This window comes from Eutrigla gurnardus (genome assembly GCF_963514095.1).
Source record: "Eutrigla gurnardus genome assembly, chromosome: 10".
Lineage (NCBI taxonomy): Eukaryota > Metazoa > Chordata > Actinopteri > Perciformes > Triglidae > Eutrigla > Eutrigla gurnardus.
Window position 1 is genome coordinate 5779682 of NC_139924.1, and position 20062 is coordinate 5799743.

At 43.3% G+C, this 20062-nt stretch overlaps 1 protein-coding gene across 3 annotated transcripts in view; it reads right to left on the reverse strand.

The window, feature by feature from the left end:
- The window catches only part of dscaml1 (Down syndrome cell adhesion molecule like 1), a 91580-nt gene that overhangs the window by 30708 nt on the left and 40810 nt on the right, over window positions 1-20062 (reverse strand). For 2 of the 3 annotated variants that reach the window (XM_084018652.1, XM_084018653.1), the window contains exons 4-8: window positions 8201-8347; window positions 7249-7527; window positions 5968-6243; window positions 5138-5437; window positions 2489-2631 (exon numbers count right to left, since the gene is read on the reverse strand). In XM_084018652.1, coding sequence (XP_083874778.1) covers window positions 2489-2631; window positions 5138-5437; window positions 5968-6243; window positions 7249-7527; window positions 8201-8347 — 1145 coding nt within the window. The remainder of the gene's footprint in view (window positions 1-2488; window positions 2632-5137; window positions 5438-5967; window positions 6244-7248; window positions 7528-8200; window positions 8348-20062) is intronic. The other variant, XM_084018654.1, reaches the window with a different exon arrangement.

Consider the following 20062-nt stretch of genomic DNA (forward strand, 5'->3'; position numbering starts at 1 on the left):
AATCTCCATTCTTGTTCTACTTGATCTTAGTTCTGCGTTTGACACTATCGACCACAAAATCTTACTGGAAAGGCTTGAAAGGTGGGTTGGCTTGTCTGGTCCAGTTCTAAACTGGTTCAGAACCTACCTTCATGATAGGCAGTTTTATGTCTCCATTGGTGAATTTACCTCCAACACAACAAAGATTACATGTGGGGTACCACAAGGGTCAATTCTTGGACCACTGCTATTCAATCTCTACATGCTTCCACTCTCACATGTCATACGCAAACATAATCTTAGTTACCATAATTATGCAGATGACTCGCAACTTTATATTTCACTACACCCAGATGACCTATCACCCATAATATCCCTCACTCAGTGTATCAAAGATATCAATCATTGGATGTCAGAAATTTTTTTACAACTAAACAAAGACAAAACAGAAATACTCATCTTTGGTGCACAGGCTCAGAGACAGAAAATTGCAGCACATCTCAATACTCTCTCTCTAAACAGCAAAACTGAAGCAAGGAATCTGGGTGTAATCATTGACAGCGATCTAAATTTCAGAAATCATATCAATCACATTACCAGATCATCTTTCTATCATCTCAAAAATATCTCCAAATTGAGGGGCTTTCTGTCAAAATCAGACTCAGAAAAATTAATCCACGCTTTTATAACAAGTAGATTAGATTACTGTAATGGTTTATTCACTGGACTCTCAAAATCAAGTACTCAGAGGTTACAACTAATTCAAAATGCAGCTGCACGCATTCTCACTGGTACCAAGAAATATCAACACATCACACCCGTTCTTAAATCTTTGCACTGGTTACCTGTTAGTACAAGAATCGATTTCAAAATACTACTCCTGGTTTACAAAGCACTACATGGCCTTGCACCTCAATACATCACAGATATGCTCACCACTTACACCCCAGCAAGAACACTTCGGTCAACAGGCAGTGGCAACTTACTCATTCCTCGCACCAGATCCAAAGAAGGCGAGGCAGCTTTTAGTGTATATGCGCCACGAAAATGGAACACCTTGCCTGATACAGTTAGACATGCCACGTCAGTAGCCATCTTTAAAAACAGACTAAAAACATATCTTTTCTCAACAGCATTCTGCTGAACTGTGTGTGTATGTGTGTGTGTGCATGTGCCCATATGTGATTGTGTCAGTGGGTGCGCATGTGTGAGTCTAAGTGTGTATGTGCTGAAGATGACATATATGATTGTTTACTTGCACTCTTCTTGTTTTCTATCTGATTTCCAACTGATTTCTATATAACTATGTATACGTGTTGTGAAGCACATTGAGTCTGCCTTGTGCATGAAATGCGCTTTATAAATAAAGTTGAATTGAATTGAATTGAATTGAATAATGCTTTTAGACAACAGATCATAAGCTAACTTAGCTAGCATAATATGATCCTACTAACATTAGAAAACATAACCGTATCGGTCATTTGCTTGCTAAAGCTTACCTGTTGTTAATGCATGCAAAAATAAGTAACAAGCAAACCATAATAATTAATAGGTAAATTGCTTTCTACATTGGTTTCAAAGTACTGACTATAAGAGCTAGCTAATGGATTTAGCTAGCTACAAACTTGTAAATAACGTTGGCTAGAGAGAGAATAAAATCACTTTTAATTACTTTTTGTTCTTTTTTCTTTTACCGAAAAGCAACGCAAAATGCGCAGAGAAAAAGCTGTGCTCTGGCCATGGTGAGGTACCCCTCGTGGGATGTCATGTGTTTGGCTGAAAACGAGGGAGGCATCTGATTGGCTACAGAGTTCCTTGTTGAAAAAAAAAATGCATTTGTGAATCCAGCCACGTCTTAAAAGTCCACACACAAATACAGACCAGTTCACACACAAATGCTTACAAATTCACAAATGAAAAGCATCTTGTAAATTCAAGTTTAACAGTTTGTATATAAATGTAATAACATCCAAATACATTTTTGAATGGTTTTTAATTAATATATTTCTGGATTTATATTACATTTATTTAAAACAAGACACATTTGTATGTGTATTGAAATGTATTTGTGAGAAGAGAGTAATTTATATATAAATCACAAAATACATTTGTGAATCCTTCTCTGTGCATTCATTATGAACTGACCCCATAGAAACATGGCTGATGCAAAACCAAGTTGCACTCGGAGATTTCAGGTTCAATTCAGAGATTTTTTTCTGCAAAACATCAGTGATACATAAAGATAGATGGATAGTTTTTTATATATATTTCGATAATATTCATACATACAACTGTAATAAAAAAGGCTAGATGATCAGTGGTCAGTTGCAAAATAGTTATTTGGATGGTCAAAGAAGAACTTAATGACATTTAACAACACTCATATACAGGATAGGATTTGTGTAACTACTGGACATACTGCTCATTCATGTTATGCAGTGCTGTATGGAAAACAAGTTCTGATATATTTCTGTCGTCTTTGAGGTGAAATGCAAAAAGCGAAATCCACCTGGCGATGATTGTCAGGCAGCAGAAGCCCCTCCTTGTACCAGTTGATGGAGTAATAAGGGTAGCCAATCACACGGCAGTTAATGAAAGAGTTTCTTCCTGCCACTGCAGTGATGTTCTTCATAGGCCGAATCCTGGGTGGTCCTGATGGGGGGACAGAGAGAGATATGGAGAGAAAGAAAAAGAGACGTTGACCAGGGGAAGAAAAGAGAGGGGAAAGGATAAGATCATTAGTCGATGTTGTCAGAAGCAGGTCGTGGAATTTTAGGAATAAAGGGGAGGGGTAATAGGGAAGGGAGGTGGGGAGAAGGGGAGAGACAGAAGAGAGAAAACGCATGTAGGTGTGTCGTAAGAGACGAATGAGAGAGTCTTGCCTTAAGCTATAATTCTGGAGTTTTTATTTTCTTCAAACTCCTTCAAGTAGGATTTGTAGGTCTAAAGAAATAAGTTACTACGCTGTTAATCAGGCTACCTTTATACGATGTGAACTAAAGCTAGCCTGATTGAAGTCCTTTAAAGTTACAAAGTTTCAGCTTTGAGATGGGCGGGAACAAAAAAGTGGGTGTAAATTTTCAGAATTGTCAGATTGGATAATTATTCGATTGATGATTTAATTTGATGTTACTGACATTTAATGAAACCAACATGTAATGGTACCGAGTACACATACACCACTAGTCTTAAAAGAGAGAGTAACAGAAAGAGTGTGAACAGACGACAAAACTAAACTTATATTGCACTGTGTCACATTTTCATATGTGAAAATTCAGTCATCCTTGTAAATATATCCTGCCACATTTGTGTTGGGTGCTGCAGGAACCACAGGGATCCCAGTTCTGTTGCATGGATTGTTTGCCTATATGTATGTGTGCCCTGCTCTTTTAATAACAGTGAGGAGTGGAAGTGCTGTTCCTTTTCCAGGGTTGCATAGCTTAAAGGGATAGTTCGGAATTTTGGACATAAGACCTATTTTCCAAGACTGTTTTAATGCCATGCTAACTAGAACCATTGACTTGCGCTAGCCATAGCACAAGTGAACTCGGCAACTAGAAGAACTGAATGAAATGTCTTGAAAACGTCTCCAGACGTCTCGAACACACCGGCTGACTTGGAAAATAGGTCTTATGTCCAAAATTCCGAACTATCCATTTAACAAATGCATTATTTACTGTGTTATAACTAATGAACATGTGCTCTGTCAACTCTTTGATGGTCATGCTACTGTAGCTTTTGGAGTGGCAATGAGACTGAGAAATACTGACCACAGCAGGTCATCAAACAGGACATCAACAGGAACACAGTTCATGGAAGTGAAGTCTTAAACAACACAAGTTTATAACAAAAATGAAGCTTGACTGCCTCAATACGTCGGTCATGTATGATCGCCAAAAGAGACTGAAGGCTGTGAGCCGGCAGGCAGACAGTCAGTCAGACGGACACAAAATGTGTTTAGCATGACTGGAAGACACTGGGAGCTATCACTCAATCATCTGTCACTTTGTCTGTGACCTTCTCACAATTGTTCATCTCGTATCTTTGTTTTTATCTCTCCTTCGAGGCATCCTACACCCGCTTCTCTCTCTCTTTCCATCTCATCCCTTTCTCAGCGTGTGCTGAGCTTTGAAGTCACAGCTCTGACGGGTGAAAGATGTATTATTCAGTACCACCGTCGCACACACGCACACACACACACACACACACACACGTACAGTATACACGTGCATGTGTGTTCAGCTATGTCTGTGTGGCTCAATGTCTTTGCTGTTGGCCTCCCACTGAATGGGATAAGCTGAGTGTATCACATTGCGGTGAGTGGGTAAGCATACTAGTGCGTTACCGTGGTTATGCATGTGTTGTGGTTGTAGAAGTGTTGCATGCAGAAGCTCTCTGGCAATGGAGCTCATTCTCACTCCAATGATCATCCTGGCATGTCTCCTTAGAGCAGACTCACATGTCACAACTACAGATCTCAGCAAAGGACAGAGAAAAGTGTGAGAGAGAGAGACAGCGATACAGCCCTGTCGATCGGCGTCACTCCTCATCCGTGTCATCTCCGACGACAGTGACATCACCAGTCACCAGAGTTCACCATCACGGCCCCTGCAGATACTAGACACTTGGAGGAGTCTCTCATTTCATCTATTCTCTCCCTGTCCTCCGTCTCCGGCCATCCGTTCCTTTTTCTTCTCAAGTTTCCTCATCCTTTCGTCTCACAGTCCCTTTATCCCGTTTCCTCTCAATTAGCCAACTCGTTCGTGCCATATGCCGAGTCTTTCTATTGGAACATTTTGCCTTCAAACAGCTGTCTATGTTCGTGTGTGTGTGTTTGTTTGAGTATTGTATTAATATGTAAAGGCACATGTTCAAAGCTACAGTAAAGGAGACAACAGGAAAGTAACAGACTACAAGAAAGAAAGACAGAATGAGACAGACAACATACACTATATGTGGACTGCTAAAGATAATTAACATATAGGTGTCAAGTTTGACAGACAGAACAAAAAAGAATAAAATAAAGATATACAGTAAAACGAAGACACACAGAGATAGAGGTAGAGATATAGAAGGGTACGGGGTAGGATATGGGTCAGGGTAGGGGTCAGGCTATGATAAGCCTCTGTATGACTGATATTGAAAAGTAGACAGGCACCTCTTACGTTTATGCGCGCTTGGTACTCGGCACTACCGGCCGAGTTTCGTGCGGCGCACCGATACACTCCTCCGTCGCGGATCTGCGGGCTGCTGACGTTGACGTGGCTCACGGTGCTGCCGTCTGAGAGCGTGTACTGGCTGGCTCGGACGCGGGACAGGTCCCGGACCACAGGTTCATCGTCCAGGGTCCAGGTGATGGTGGGAGGAGGCGCTCCTTTGGCGGCACACATCAGGGAAAACGGTTCGCCCGGGACCACCACCCTCTCGCTGAAGGAGGCGACAATACGGGGTGTACCATCTGAGAAACAATCACAAATCAGCATCATGGTGGAAAAGATGACTAAATCACTACAATCTGCAAACTGGAAGCATGTGAACTATTTTCTTTACTGTAAAGTAACACTTTATGTCAGTAACAAGCCAATCTGTCTATAACTATATGAGGAACATACAGTTTGTGTGCATATGCATGTTGACAATGTGTTTGATAAAAATTCAAATTAATTGTGAACCATAAGAGGATAACAGAAATGCTATGCAATTGTCATCGTGCTAGTTTTATGTCAATTCACAGTTACTACTCTGTAAATGTGTTATATAAAACACGTTATCCCTCCCCATCCTCATGCATACATACTGCCTGGTAACACACAACAACACAATAGTAGAGGCATAACAGCAAGTGGATGGAAATATGTAATACAATTCATGTATAATTATGGCCTCATCAAGCAAAGAAAGGTTGACAGCAGTGTAATAACGCTGAACAGTGCTTGTTACATTTACATCCGTGATCGTGCACCGACAGTAATCCCTCTCCGTCCTCACCTTCCAGGAGTATGATGGAGAAGTCCTGGGCGGTCTGGCCCTTGCGCGTGGCAAAGCACTGGTAAGCTCCCGAGTGTCTCTTTTGTGCAGCGGAGATGAACAATGTCTCATTGTGAGCCCCCTGGATGGAAAAGTGCTGATCTGGCAGGACCGATTCCGTGTTACGGTACCAGGACACCATAAAGTGCGGGGAACCCTGGACGGCACAGGATAGGATGACTGTGCTGCTGATCCCCGTCTTCAGGTTCTTGGGGGACAAGGTGACCCGCAGCGGCTCTGAAGATGGGAGGGGGAGCAGGTAGAGATTCAAAAGGAGAGAGAGAGAGAGAAAGACAAGAAGGTGCTTTTTGAAATGTCAGTCATAGATCTTCATTCACAAAGGTTCAGCACTTGCATTGCTGAACGACAGCAATTGGAATTAAGACGCACAAATCATTAGATTCAGATTTTGATTCGATTGTGTATTTGTTCTTTGTGTGTCAGGAGTTTTCTGCCAATGCTTTCGAGTGTGAGTGTGTGAGCAGAAAACCGAGACAGAAAGGGGAGAAAATGTCAGTGAGCAATAAAGCAGCTGGTGTTAAGTGCTGGAGGCTGCTGCATGTGTGTGAGGGAGCGACTGTGCACGTGTGAGACTTTCTTCACGGGCAATAAGTGCATGTACTGTAAGTGTGTGTCCAAACGTGTGTGTGTGTACCACCTTCGATGCTCTGTCATAGGAGGTTTGTGGTTGTGCAGTGATGAGCCCTGTGGCCTGTCTGCCCAGCGTCCACTAACTCCCCCCTTTCCCCGACCACATCTCCCCTCGCCACCTCCTCCCCCTGGTTCTTCTCTACCAGCGTCGCTTCCTCACACGTCCTTCATTCATAAACACAACGTTATGAAAACCACCGTCCTTCCCTCCCGCTCTAACATCCCTGGTATCCCGCTGTGCTGCCTCGTCACCGTAGCGACGCCTCGCTGGGGTCTGAGAGCACAGCGGGGGAATGAGCCGTCCTTGGAGATCAAGCTCACGTTTGGCCCAGACGAGGGTGGGGTTGGAGGGGGGGGCGTGTAGGAGGCACAGGGCCAGGGCCGAGCCAGCAGAGCTTAAATGATGTCTCCATCACACCTGACATCACATCCACTACTTCGGTCCATCTCACTCTTTTGCTCCAATTGTACTTGTCAGTGTAGAACAATAGAGGTCACGAGAGGCAGATGATGTGATTCAGCGATGTTTGGTTGTGTGCTGAATATTGGTATTTGATCATTCTAGTCCACTCGCTTAATTCCTTAACTCACCTATGACATTGAGGTGACCCGTCACCTCTTTAGAGCCAAAGCTGTTGGTGACCTCACAGATGTAGTTGCCGCTGTCCTCCAGCCTCAAGTCGGAGACGGTGAGGCCGGTGATGCGCCGCGTCCAGCGGGAGTCTGCCGGTAACGGCCGCCCATCCTTCAGCCATCGGATGGTGGGATTTGGGTATCCGGATGCGATGCAGGGCAGCTCCTCGCTCTGCCCCACCTGAACCTCACCGGACTGGAAACTGTCCAGCACTGACGGGGTGGACTCCGTAGGGTCTGTAAGTGGAAGCATGACACAGAAATAATATATTCATTCATTTGACATTTTTTGGGAAATACACTTATTCACTTTCTTGCTGAGACTTAGATGAGAAGATTGATACCACTCTCTTTTCTATATGGTCAACATGAAGCTACGGCTAGCAGATGGTTAGCTTAGCTTAGCACAAAGACCAAATACAGGGGAAACCGCTAGCCTGGCTCTGAGATATGTGCTATTATTTCTTGGCCATGCGTCGTAACTTTCCGTCTTCGCTGGTTGTCTGGCAACTTCACAGTGACAAAGGGACTACAGGAAGTGACTGGGGCTGGCAAAGAAATGGTTATGTGTTGCACATAACTGCCCGTAACACTACACTGTGTTGTTTTTACACTTCTGTGTTAGAATCACATAAAAAAGATACAGCCTACTAATGAGCTTTAGAGGTGCTGGTAGTTGTTTTGTTTTGTTTCCCCTTGTTGCCAGTCTTTATGCTAAGCTAAGCTAAGCTAACGTCTCCTGGCTCCAGCTCAATGTTCACCCTAGAGATCTTCCATCTTCTCTTCTAACCAGAATTCAAGTTGGTTTATTTCCCAAAAGTATTTCTCTAAAACTCTGTCTTGTAAGTCTACTGGAGAATACAACTGTACAAGAAAAGCCACAGCTCATAGTCTAGTGAATGCTCCTTACCCATAACAGAGAGCCTGGCTCCATTGCTCTGGCGAGTCTCTCCACTGTACTTGTGCTTTGTGATGCAGCGGTAGGTGGACAGAGCATCTTCCTTCTGCACTTCTGAGATATACAGAGCACCAAAGGAGGTCAGGAAGAAACGGTTACCTGTGGAGGAGAGCAAAAAGGGAGGAGGTGGGAGAGGGGAGAAGGATATGTTAACCACCATGTTTGATAATTACAACAAAGGCACATCTTTTATATGTAAACCTAAGTGTGTCGTATTTGTCGGTCTTTAATAAAAGGGCTTCTGATTGATTTATTCACTGTACTGACAGTGAAATTATGCACAGAAAAGAAATGGCAAAATGTGTCCTCTTACAAGTAAAACCTTCAATTCATAAGGAATAAAATACACTCAGGGGTTTTGCTGCTACAGGCTCACTTGGTCTGGTATGACCAGTAGTTTATAGTGGCTAATGTTAGCAAACGTTAGATAGATTTGCTGTGTAACTGACATGTTGTGTAATTAGTAAGTTCTTTATGCCTCTCCTTTATTTATGCTACTTGTACACTATGTTTTAGTGTGTCACAGATTCATATTTCAGTGGTTCTGTTTTATAACAAAACGGTTGTTTTTTTATTTGATTGCCACCATTGCTAAAAAGAGAACTCTTACGTCCCAATGCCCTGTACACCTAACATGGATGTACAAAAACACTTGTATTTGACTATTTCTTTAGTCTGGATAACTCTACACAACAACCAGATGCTCTCACGTCTTTTTAAGTTGAAATTCTGAAATTCTGAACATTGTAAGACACATTTAAACTGCTCTTGATCCACAAGATCTTCTGTAGTCACTTTCTTCATTCATGTTCATTTATATATGTTTGCAATTGCTAAAAAAGGAAACCAACAAAAGAACAACTGCTGTTGGGTGAGGGAAAGGTCGCGAAAGATGCGTGCTCAGAGAAATCACTTCCTTTCAGAAGACAGAAAAGGAGGACTGGAATAAACATGTCTTCAAAAGGCACAACCGGAGCACCTAGGTGACACACGGGAGCTTTTAACGTTCTCAGACCCGTCCAGTGAGATATACACAATAGAGAAAGGCCGATGAGGGGGAAGAGACAGAGAGAAGAGAGAGGGGTGTTATTGTAGGTGTTAATAATTGATGTGTCTCTGTGTGTTATGGTAACAGCAGATTAGTGTCATTTTCATTTCACATCAGTGACTGCTTGGTCTGACTCTGATTTATCTACATGTCAATAGGCAAGCACATGTGTATGTGACAGAAGAAGAGATGGGAGGAGAAGACATGAGGAGAGTGACTTTCAGTGTTTCATTCTTTCCGCTTCTCTGGTGCTTTTTGTATTCTGCTCCCCCAAAGGGTCATTTTAGACGGCGTGTGCTGCAGAGTTTGTAGTAGATTGTGGATTGTTTGGTAATGTGAATGCTATTGGAGTTCATGTTCATGTTGTGTGTGTACGAACATGCTTGCTGTTTGTTGTACGTGATGTTTCCATGTCGCTTTGCAATGTTGACACACACACACACACACACACACACACACACACACACACACACACACACACCTCCAAGCAATAGGTCAGCATCTAGTCACAGCAAATGTATTCTAAAACACTCGGGGTGCTTGCTGTTAGATGTGTTTAATTGTCGATGAAAAGAGACTGCTGTAGTGTGAAAACTTTTACTTTAAGCAACAGTTATCTTTCTCATCTCATTAAAATGTATTTTTTGAGTCAATACCAGTAGTTAGGTAATTTTCCCAATTCCAATTCCTATATTTTGATTTAAAAACATGCATGTCATTGTTTGATTTGAGCGTGTCCATCAGTATGTGTTTCTGCATATATGCATGTAAACATGTCACTACTTGATTTTCAGCATGTGTAAGTGTCAATGAACACATGTAGATGTGTAAATACCAATAACAACGTTTGTGTGTGTGTGTGTGTGTGTGTGTGTGTGTGTGTGTGTGTGTGTGTTAGCAACAACAATCGATGCATTTTATAGCTGCACAACTCCATCCAAAAGAGATTTATTAAAACAGAGGACTGGCCTGGCTCCCTGCCACTCTCTCTCTCTCTCTCTCTCTCACATCACTCTATCACTCTATCATTCTAACAAGACTGAAATGTGAAGAAGTCTGAAGGCGTTACTTCTTTTGTCAAAGCTGCCAAGTTTTGACTGACTAAACAAAATATGCATTATTCTCAATTACAGTCGGGCTTTTCATTCATCGTTCATTCTATTCATCATAGATTCATCCGTGGAATATTTTTCATTCCATTCAAAGTTGGAAAACTGAGAAAAATGTCCTTTGAAGGCCATCAGAAATGAAAAATGCATCATTAACCCTTTTAGATCCCATCCCTGATCATATTATATATTTTTTATAATATTTGAGAAATTGGCCCCAAAAATGACAAAAAATTATTTGTATTTAATACCCATATCCAATTAATTTTTATTCCTGGAAGACAAAATATGACGCCTGCTTACATCAGCTAGTATCGATCCATTTCAATATCATGACATCCACAGAGCAAGAACGCGTCGCGAGGTTATCTTCGATTATCTTCTCCGATCAAATCACACATGTTTTCATGTGAGTCAGACTGTTGTGCTGAGCGCTAAGCGACGTAAGCTGTAATTTCCAAGCCTGCCCTTTTGTTCAAACCTGGGTATTAAGCCTTACAGGATAATATGCACTTGGTGAGTAGAACCCTGTATAACACACTGCTACACCCTGTCACAACATGCCTGGAGAGAGGAAGACGGAGCAGAAGGGGGTGGAGAGGGGGAGAGAGGAAGAAATTCAGCGAGAGAAAAGAGAGAGTGGTACAGGGGACATTTAGCTTGTCGTAGTCAGTTTCAAAGGACACTTATTCAATCAGTTCATTTGTGATAGTACCCATCGCCGTTTCTAAGGTAACATCTTAAAATGTCTTGTTCTGCATCATTAAAAGAATGATGGAAAGTGAAGTAGCACAAATCATCTCAACTGAAAATACGGAAAATGCAGGACCCGTTTCCTTATGCACTATCAAGGCATTGTGGTTTACATCAGTTTTTGCATATACTGTACATTTGATGTGTATAAAAAAAAAAACATGCCAAACGATGCTCATCCCCTTAAACTACCTCCGAAATAACAATATGCAGTAAAGGAAGATCCATCTACGGCATGCAGTGACAGAAAGTAAATGAAGGGAGCTACAACTGCACAAAAACAGTCAAAACATTAATTAATTATCAGAGATCTTGATCAATAAATCATTTCAGCACGCACTAGAGTGGCACATAAAGTGAAATATTCAAATTTCCTCCCTCGGCTGCTCTGAGATCAGCCTGCTACTCTTCACTTCCTCTCTCCTCTTTTCACTGATGCTCTTTCTGCCTGATATCTAGTTTCTAGTCACTGCCTGCTCTCCTGCTGTCTGTGGAGATGTGACACACCTAAAACAGTGGAGAGGGTGCAGGCAGCGAAAGGAGGGAGGCAGTGGAGGGGAGGAAGGGGCTGACCCTACAGGGAGGACCACGGCAGATGGAGATTGATGGAGGGAGAGATAGGGAGATAAAGAGAAACATGCCGTTGGGAGTGACAGAGGAGGGAGAGAGAGTGAGAGGGATGAGGGGCCTGCAGGCCTGAGTGCCACACATGGGTAAAAACAATTCCTCCACGTCGTTCTCCGTCTCTCTCTCGCCCTCTCTCTTTCTCCCCTTGCAAGCCTCTCCTTGTGGGAGAGGAGATCAATTCTTGTCTAGTCTGCCTACGCCTCCAGGAGTTTGTTGTTATTTAGTGTGTGTGTGTGTATGTATGCTTGTGTTGTTTTGGGTGGGGGTTTGCCATGTGAGGCAGGAAGAGATTTTTTAAGGTCTATCCCACACCTGAGGGAGGCGCAAAATCCATTCACTTCCTCTTTAATTCCAAATCCTTTCTTCTCTTTTTAATTTTCTTTATTTTATTTTAACACCTGCATGACGTCTATTCACTATTCCCGGCCTCTTTTCCTCCAGTCTCCCCTCTGCCCTCTACGTCTTTCTATCTCTGCCCTTTTTCCTTTTAGTCTGTGCTCATCTTCCTTTTCTTTTAGGGGGGTCTGTAAGTAATGGAATCAGTTCAGCTGATCAGCCTGAGGCAGGAAGTCAAGCCGAGTGCAGAGTGAAGCTGCTGCTGCTGGATCTCCATGTGTGTGTGTGTGTGTGTGTTTGTGTGCGCCAGAAATTCCACAGACAGACACATACATGCAAATAACGAGACAGAGAGACAGGAAGGGAGAAAGAGATGGACGCAATGAAAAAAAAAAAGGATTAGGAAGCCCTGGAGCATCGCTTGTCTTCCCCAAAGTTCCCCCAGAGAGAGGATACCACTCTACTTTGAGGTAGGTGGGTGAGTCAGAAGAGGGGAAGGCAGGTGAGATGGAGGAGGAGGTAAAAAAAAATGGAGGCAAAAGATGAAGGGATGCAGGAACGGCGCAGCTAAAAATATCCCATTATAGTACGTGGCTGCCATCCTCCAAAAAAATGATGATGGTTGGGGGGGGGGGGGGGGGCAGCAATATAAAGAGCAAAACAATGAGAAGAGAAAATGATAATGTTAATGTGGGAATGCTGTAGGCACCAGAGAGGTTGGGAGGAGAAGAGGATCAGATCAGACAGGAAAGGAAGATTAAAAAAAGTAACTAAGAAAAGATATACATATTTTGAGATGCTGGCTAGACCATAGAGGAGAGAGAGAGACAAAAATAGATAAAACGACGAGGGAAAGCGAGAAACAAAGTGCTTTCGGAGATAAAGAGCAAGAGATGAAATGGCGTAAGTAAGGGTTTGTTCTTGGTACTGCCATGCAAATGAAGGCGGCGCTGCAGCAATGCTAACTAACAGCAATTCACACTGTTGGACTCATCACTTATTAATGCTCTACGGCTCCCCCCTCCCTCCCCCATCCCTCCCCCCCTCCCATCTCTTTCTCTATCCCCTGCTCTCGCCAGGATCTCTCGTTTTTTTGTTCGCTCTCTCGTTCGCTGTTGCTAGGGCCCGTGCACTCACGTGACAACAGCTGGGTAGGGGGCGCTGCAGTGGCACAGTGATATGTGCAAATGTGCGTTTCATGTGTGTGTGTGTGTGTGTGTGTGTGTGTGTGTGTGTGTGCGACAGAGTACCCTTCATTAGAGGTAAAAATGGAATCAGCCATTTAAATGATGGCGATGGAGATCAGAGGAGAGGAGAGAAACTGCTGAATGGATCTGTAATTGGTTCACAGGCCGGGGCTACAGGCCACGCACGAGCTCAACACATCTTTCTGTGCATCGTGTCACTTTATTTTTCACTCTGCGCCTTTTAACAAAAACACATGCTGAAGACTGTCACGGCCATTATTGTCAAGGTTTGCCTTTCAGGTTTTTAGGCTAAATGGACCAAAGGCTCGGTACTCGGCACAAGTGCATGTACACACACACACACACACACACACACACACACACACACACACACACACACACACACACACACACACACACACACAATCTGTCTCACAATCTACACATTCATGTGTGTGTGTGTGTGTGTGTGTGCAGAGGATCCTCACTACAGGATGCCACAGCGATGAGCTGACAGTGAAGTACACATTCCTTATTTATTCTCTTCATCTTGATTCAACTTTTAATTTTCCCTTCCTGCCACCGTGTTACCATCCATCCCCTAATTTTGCATAGTCCACATATTAGCGTGTGTGAGGCATTTAGGGCATGTGAGTGTGTGTTTCAGGATTTTTTTATGTGCGTTTCTGTCATTTCTGACAGTTTTACGGTTATGAATCAAAAGCACTTCAACAACTCTGTATCACTGTACTGAGAGCAGACCTCAGTGAAATATTCCCCTGAGCTTGGATGTGGAAGTCACATTGGGAACGCCTTATTTGTTGGTTGCCCTTTATTCACAAAGGCCACTGAAATCTATTTAACAAGTAGACTACATACATAATTCTATCATTTCCATGTAAACACATTTACCTAGCAAGCTATGAACCACTACAAACAATATTTGTGTTACGATGGAGGTTGAATGATGACGTTTAAATGATGGATTAGGGGTTGGGGTTACCATGAGAGTTATTGCACATTAATAGAGTTAAGCAGGATGCATCTACCTTAACTTAATCAATCAATTATGAATGCACCGTCAGCAAACAGAGCAGCGTGTACAGCTAAGGATTTTGTAACAAGCTGGAAAATATAGTACATACACCCTTGCTCATGAGAAGATAGGAGAAATATTCAAGGTCTGGTGGTACAGTGGTTGGCACAATTAGACTGTGTGTGTGTGGGTAATGTTGTAATGTTAGCTACGATGGATACTGTGGCAGACTAATAAAATAGTAATGTGGCATACGGCCCTGTGCTACAGCCCAGCCCACCAGACATTCAGTAACAGAGCGTCTAACGCTGGTAAACAAGGTAGATGGATTTGTGATGGGAAAATAGGTTGCAGATACGTCACATAACAAAAAGGGCATAATAGTCAATCGAACGGTCTCCAAAACAAGCAGCAGACAATGGCAGGCTGGAGAAACGTAAAGAGGATCAGTGACGTGCACAAAGCTACAGCAGGAGAGCACAAACAGGGACACACATGGCAACAGTGATGTGTGTGCTTGAATCCAAAGTGGTCATCCAGCAGTGGAGCTAGTGCTAATGTGACACCGTGTTGGGCCAGGTTAGTGCAGAGCTTCTTAAGTAGTCCCGACATAACAAGTGGGTTACAAAAGAAGGGGAAACAAGTCATAACCACCCTTGGTTAACCCTGATCACATGCATGTAAATGCCAGTATACATATAGCCATTGCATTTTGGCATTCCTCTACTTATTATCATAGACATCCAGTCAAAAATAAAACATTTCTTATACATTTTGATTATTTTTGTGTCCACTGGACTGTGTTACCAGAATTACCCATTCCTTACTAAGAGCTATCCACTGAACTATAAATCTAAAAATTAAGCTTAAGCAGTTTAAAAATATTGATATTTGTATTCTCTCCAAATATAATCGCTTGAATGAGCCTGACGGCATTATGACTGAAAACCAGAGGTTTGTTTAACTGTTATCTTTACTCAGGCCTGCTTGTAGTAAATGCATCAATTTTGCCTCAGTTGATTGAGCACCATCTTAGGTCCAACATAAAATATACAGTACAATATAATAAAATCAATGCGGATTTGTGAAACAGCATGTAATCACGCCAAAATGCCTGTATGCAAAAAAACAAACACATAAAGCATTTGTGTTTTTTTTTCCAATAGTAAAGACAATCATGTTGAGTGTGAGAAAGAATGAAAGGAGTCCATGCTGATTCCTCCTCCTCTTCTCCTTCCCCTGACTAATGTATTTGATAATTACCAAGGGCCCATTATGGCTGATTCAAGGAGGCACTGGGAAGGCCGACTAAAAGCTATTTCATTTGAGCTGCTTGTACTGTATCCAAACGCTGCACACACACACACACGCACACGCGCACGCGCGCGCGCACACACACACACACACCCACCCACACCCACACACACACACACACACACACACACACACACACACACACACACACACACACACACACACACACACATACATAAAACATGACTTGTACAACTGTGAGTCCATTCAGGCCCAACATATAATTAACACCCTCACTCCACCTTCACTCACATCCAGCATAGTTCTAGAGTGTGTGCGTGTGCGTGTGTGTGTGTAGCATGCAATAAGTGCACACAAGCATGTGCACCGGTGCATACATGCACGTCTTTGTATTTAAGGGCTGAAAGGTGGGCAGGGGTGAAGGATAATAAAGATTGGATTCTAATAAAATGTTCTCATCCCCATGAATCCCCCTCCTGCCCTCTCCCCCTTACCTGCCATATTAATACCCCCATTACAAGGGCAGATGAATGAAAATGAACAGAGCTGTGGTGTCAAATCAATACCACCACCCTCCTCTCCCGCCTTCCAATCCTCCCTCTCTCTCTCCCCCCTCATCCTTTTCTCTGCTGCTATAATTTCCCTATTCTCCTCTCCTCTGTTGGGTCTAAAGAATTGACATGTGTTTGACAAAAGGAAATCTACACCTCGCGACAATAGGCTCTCTCCCTATCTGAGTCTCTCTCTCTCGTATGAAATGAATGACGTTAGCTCCTATCTCCTCACTATTCACATTCAAAGTAGTCTATAATAGCTGAGTGCTACTGAGAACAAGCCAGACATAAGGAAATAGAGCCACGAGAACATTATATTACTGCCACTTTCTTTGACTCAACCAGAGACAAAAGCTTGCTTAAGAACTGGGAGGAGGTTATGTCAAAATACCACGGGAAGGTTAATAAAGGAGAGTTTCAGTCTCCCTCTTTGAGGGCAGGACACACACAGTTACCAGAGGCAGAATAATTGAAGAGGAAAAACAGATACACACTCAAGTCTATTCTTATCTCTCTACAAGTGTTTCGGTTTTTCAGCCCCAACCCTTGACCTTCTCATCCTCCTCTCCTGCCTTGTTTCCGTCTGTTTACCAGGTTCAATATGATGCAGTGATCTGAGGAGAGGTATGCAGAGGACTAATGCTCTCATTAAAAAGGCATGCTTCACCGTCAAATGCCAGCTGCCGCCCTCCCCAACACCACCACCGCCACATCTCCTGTTTTCTTTGTCTTTGCCCATCTCGATATCTATCCGTATCCTTGTTTCTTCTTTCTGTTCTCTACCTCTGTCTCTCTTCGTCCTGCTGTCTCGGTTTCTCTTTCTATATCTGTTGTTAGGAGGTGACACCCCGCACACCCACACAACCCTCACCCTCTCTGAGCAACTCATGCTTGAGACGAGAGAGAGGAAGAAGAAAAACAAATAAAGGAAATGGAAAAATCTACTCATCCAAACCAAAAGAATGAGAGAGAAGGATAAATCTGATAATCTGTCTGTTTTTATCATCAGCCCGCTCCCATGTCTCTTTCCCTCTGTAATAGATCAACCATACTTAAAGTAACCTTAATTTGAATGGCCATAAATATTCAAGCAGCACGATGGAGGCAAGGCTGGATTGATGAAAAAAGATGAGCCAAAGTGACAAAAAACCATCCCGTCGTCCTCAGATTGGTTTTTCTTTTCCGTTTAAAATGATGTTCTGTACATCCGAGTGCACAAACATCACAACCAAAATACGGCTCCAACTACATTTATCTGCATTTCCATTTGGTCACTAACAGCCGACAGATATACAAACGCAGACCTGTCAACATGTGGTGCATTGTGTCGTTTGTGTCTTTAATTATTTAGCCTCATAGATAATAGATAGAGACATGCTCCCCGGTCATGAGAAGGCCAACGGGACATCAGCCACCACACACACACACACACAGACTTAAGTCTACTAAAGCACGACCAGATTTCTGCCGTGGAAAACACAAAAACAACAATGTGTCTCATTTCACGCATAGGTCGGTTTTGTGTGATTTTGATGCATTATGTAGGAAGACACGGCAAACGGGGGATAGACCTTCTGAAAGCAGCGTGTTGGCTTCTTGTTTAGCTGTTGAACTTGATTCCAACGTCAATGAAAGCGTATGAACGCAGGCAGGTATCTGCATACATACGATGCTGCTGCTTGTGTGCATGGGAGGGAGACAGGCAGAGTGCCAGCACACATGTGATAAACTCTCACACAAATCAATAAAGCCTTGGCCTTTGTAAAGCCATGTTGTCCTCAGTGGGAGTACTACAGTGCCGCAGCATGTAAGCAGCACTACGGTGACAAATAGTGAGCCTCTGGGAGCAGGGGGGTCACCGGGGAGCGAGGCCTGTATGTGCGGCTCAGTGCACCTCGCATGGCAAGCGGATGTAAGAAGTGAGGGGCGAGAGAGGGCGGGCGGAGGGCGAAGGCCTGCGATTCTCCTACGCATTCCTCCGGCGTGATGATGCACCCTCACCACTGTTGCTGGGCATCTTGGCGACAGAGACCCAAAAGAGGACGAAGAAGGAGGAGAAGGAGGAGGAGTTTAAAGCACGAGAGCGAAATGAGGGATGATGGGGAGCAAAAGAGCTGCAGAGACAGATGTTTCAGATGGGAGTGGAGTAGTGGTGACATGCTAAAAGCGGGTCCCCCAGACGTTGCAGAGGGCCTGAGGGGCCAGGAGAGCCCGCGGTACATGCTTGGAGGAGGAGGGGGGCCAACACAGCGGCAGCTCTCCCTGCCTGGCTGTCTCTCTGTCTCTTCTGCCTCACTGCCCCCCTACACTCTGTCCCACTTTAGCCCAATGTCACTGCCAGAACGAGGGGGAGGGGACATTTAGAAAAAAGGGAAGGAAAAAGGAGAGAGAAAGAGAGAGAAAAATAAGAAAAAACTAAGCGGGAGAGAAGGCAGAGAGACAGATTGAGGACTGGAAGAAAAAGGAAGACCCCAGAGAGGAGGATGCTGATGATGATGAGGACACTGATGCTGGAGGTGTACAGGGAGTCCATCTGAGGTGCCATTTCAGATTTCCTCACTCTCACAATCCCTGGTCTGGGAATTCTTTTGTCTCCTTGTCACACAAACACACCGCACTCAGCATATGTAGAGTTACACAGGCAGTCAGGCACAAAGTCCCTGCACTGCAAATACATGTATTGGGAGGCACACACACCTACGTACACAGTGGCTAGTCAGGCATGCTTTGTGGTCCTGTCAGCTGATCCAGCGTCCCATGGCGTGGTGATGTGTGACTCTGGGAGATCAGCATGCCTAACAGAACAACAGAACTACAACCCAGACGGTTCGATAAACACCGTGTTTCTTTCTCTCCGCTTTGATGCTGTTACTGTTATTTATTAACCGCCCTACAACCCATTCACCATCGCAGGTAGCAGGGCTATAGTCAGGTCCACCTCAACCGAGACCAAGTCGTGACCAAGACTTTGAGGTAGAGATACACGGCGATGGCGTCATATTTCTAGTCAATGACGAGTGGGCAGCAAATTTTTATTATAAAACTACCGTTCCGGTTCCGCTCCGGTCCCGCTCACACGAGTCATCAACAGTATGTTCAGTCATAAACCGGCTCGATAGCGGAGGAGATCCCACTGAGTAATAATGAGGGACGGCCTATTAAAGTCTATGTCATGTCCATATTGCCTACCCATGTATGTGCGTGTGCATTTTAATATATTTAAAGATTTCATACAGAATGTTTTATTGCACTCAAGTAGTGATTCCTTAAGATTTTATTTAAAAAAAAATCCATGTAGCATTAACTTGATATTGGTATTAAACAGATTTTAATACATAATTCATGTTTTGTTATGAATTAGGATGTTATGGTATTAATCTGAAAGATAAAACCATCTCATTTTACTGGATGGCCTTTGTGCCCTGTCATGTGATCTTGGTGCCCCTAAAAAAAAAAAAAGAGTATAGTGAAGGTCAAATGGCCTTGCCCCTAAAATGATGAAATTCCATCCCTGAATGTCGCATCACATTCTCCAACGTGAGCACAGACACATCTGTGATGCTGAGGACGCTCTGGATGTACGCTGCAAAAACATTTTTCATCTATTTCAGTCTAAAAAGAATTTACACACACAAATGAACAGAATGAAAGGACATGCAGGAAATATTAAATGTATTGACCTCTGAGGATAATTTAGCTCTGGATATTTTAATCAGGAAATAAATGAATTGCTCTTCAAGGCAATTAGGTGTTTGGTCCATATTTAAATAAGAGGGACAAACATCCAGACCCTTTGATGGGTTTTAATTTTGTACTTTGCCAGAGTCATAGGCCATTACAGACTAAAGGAAAGTGTGATTCTATTCTGGCAAAATTTCAAAATGGATCT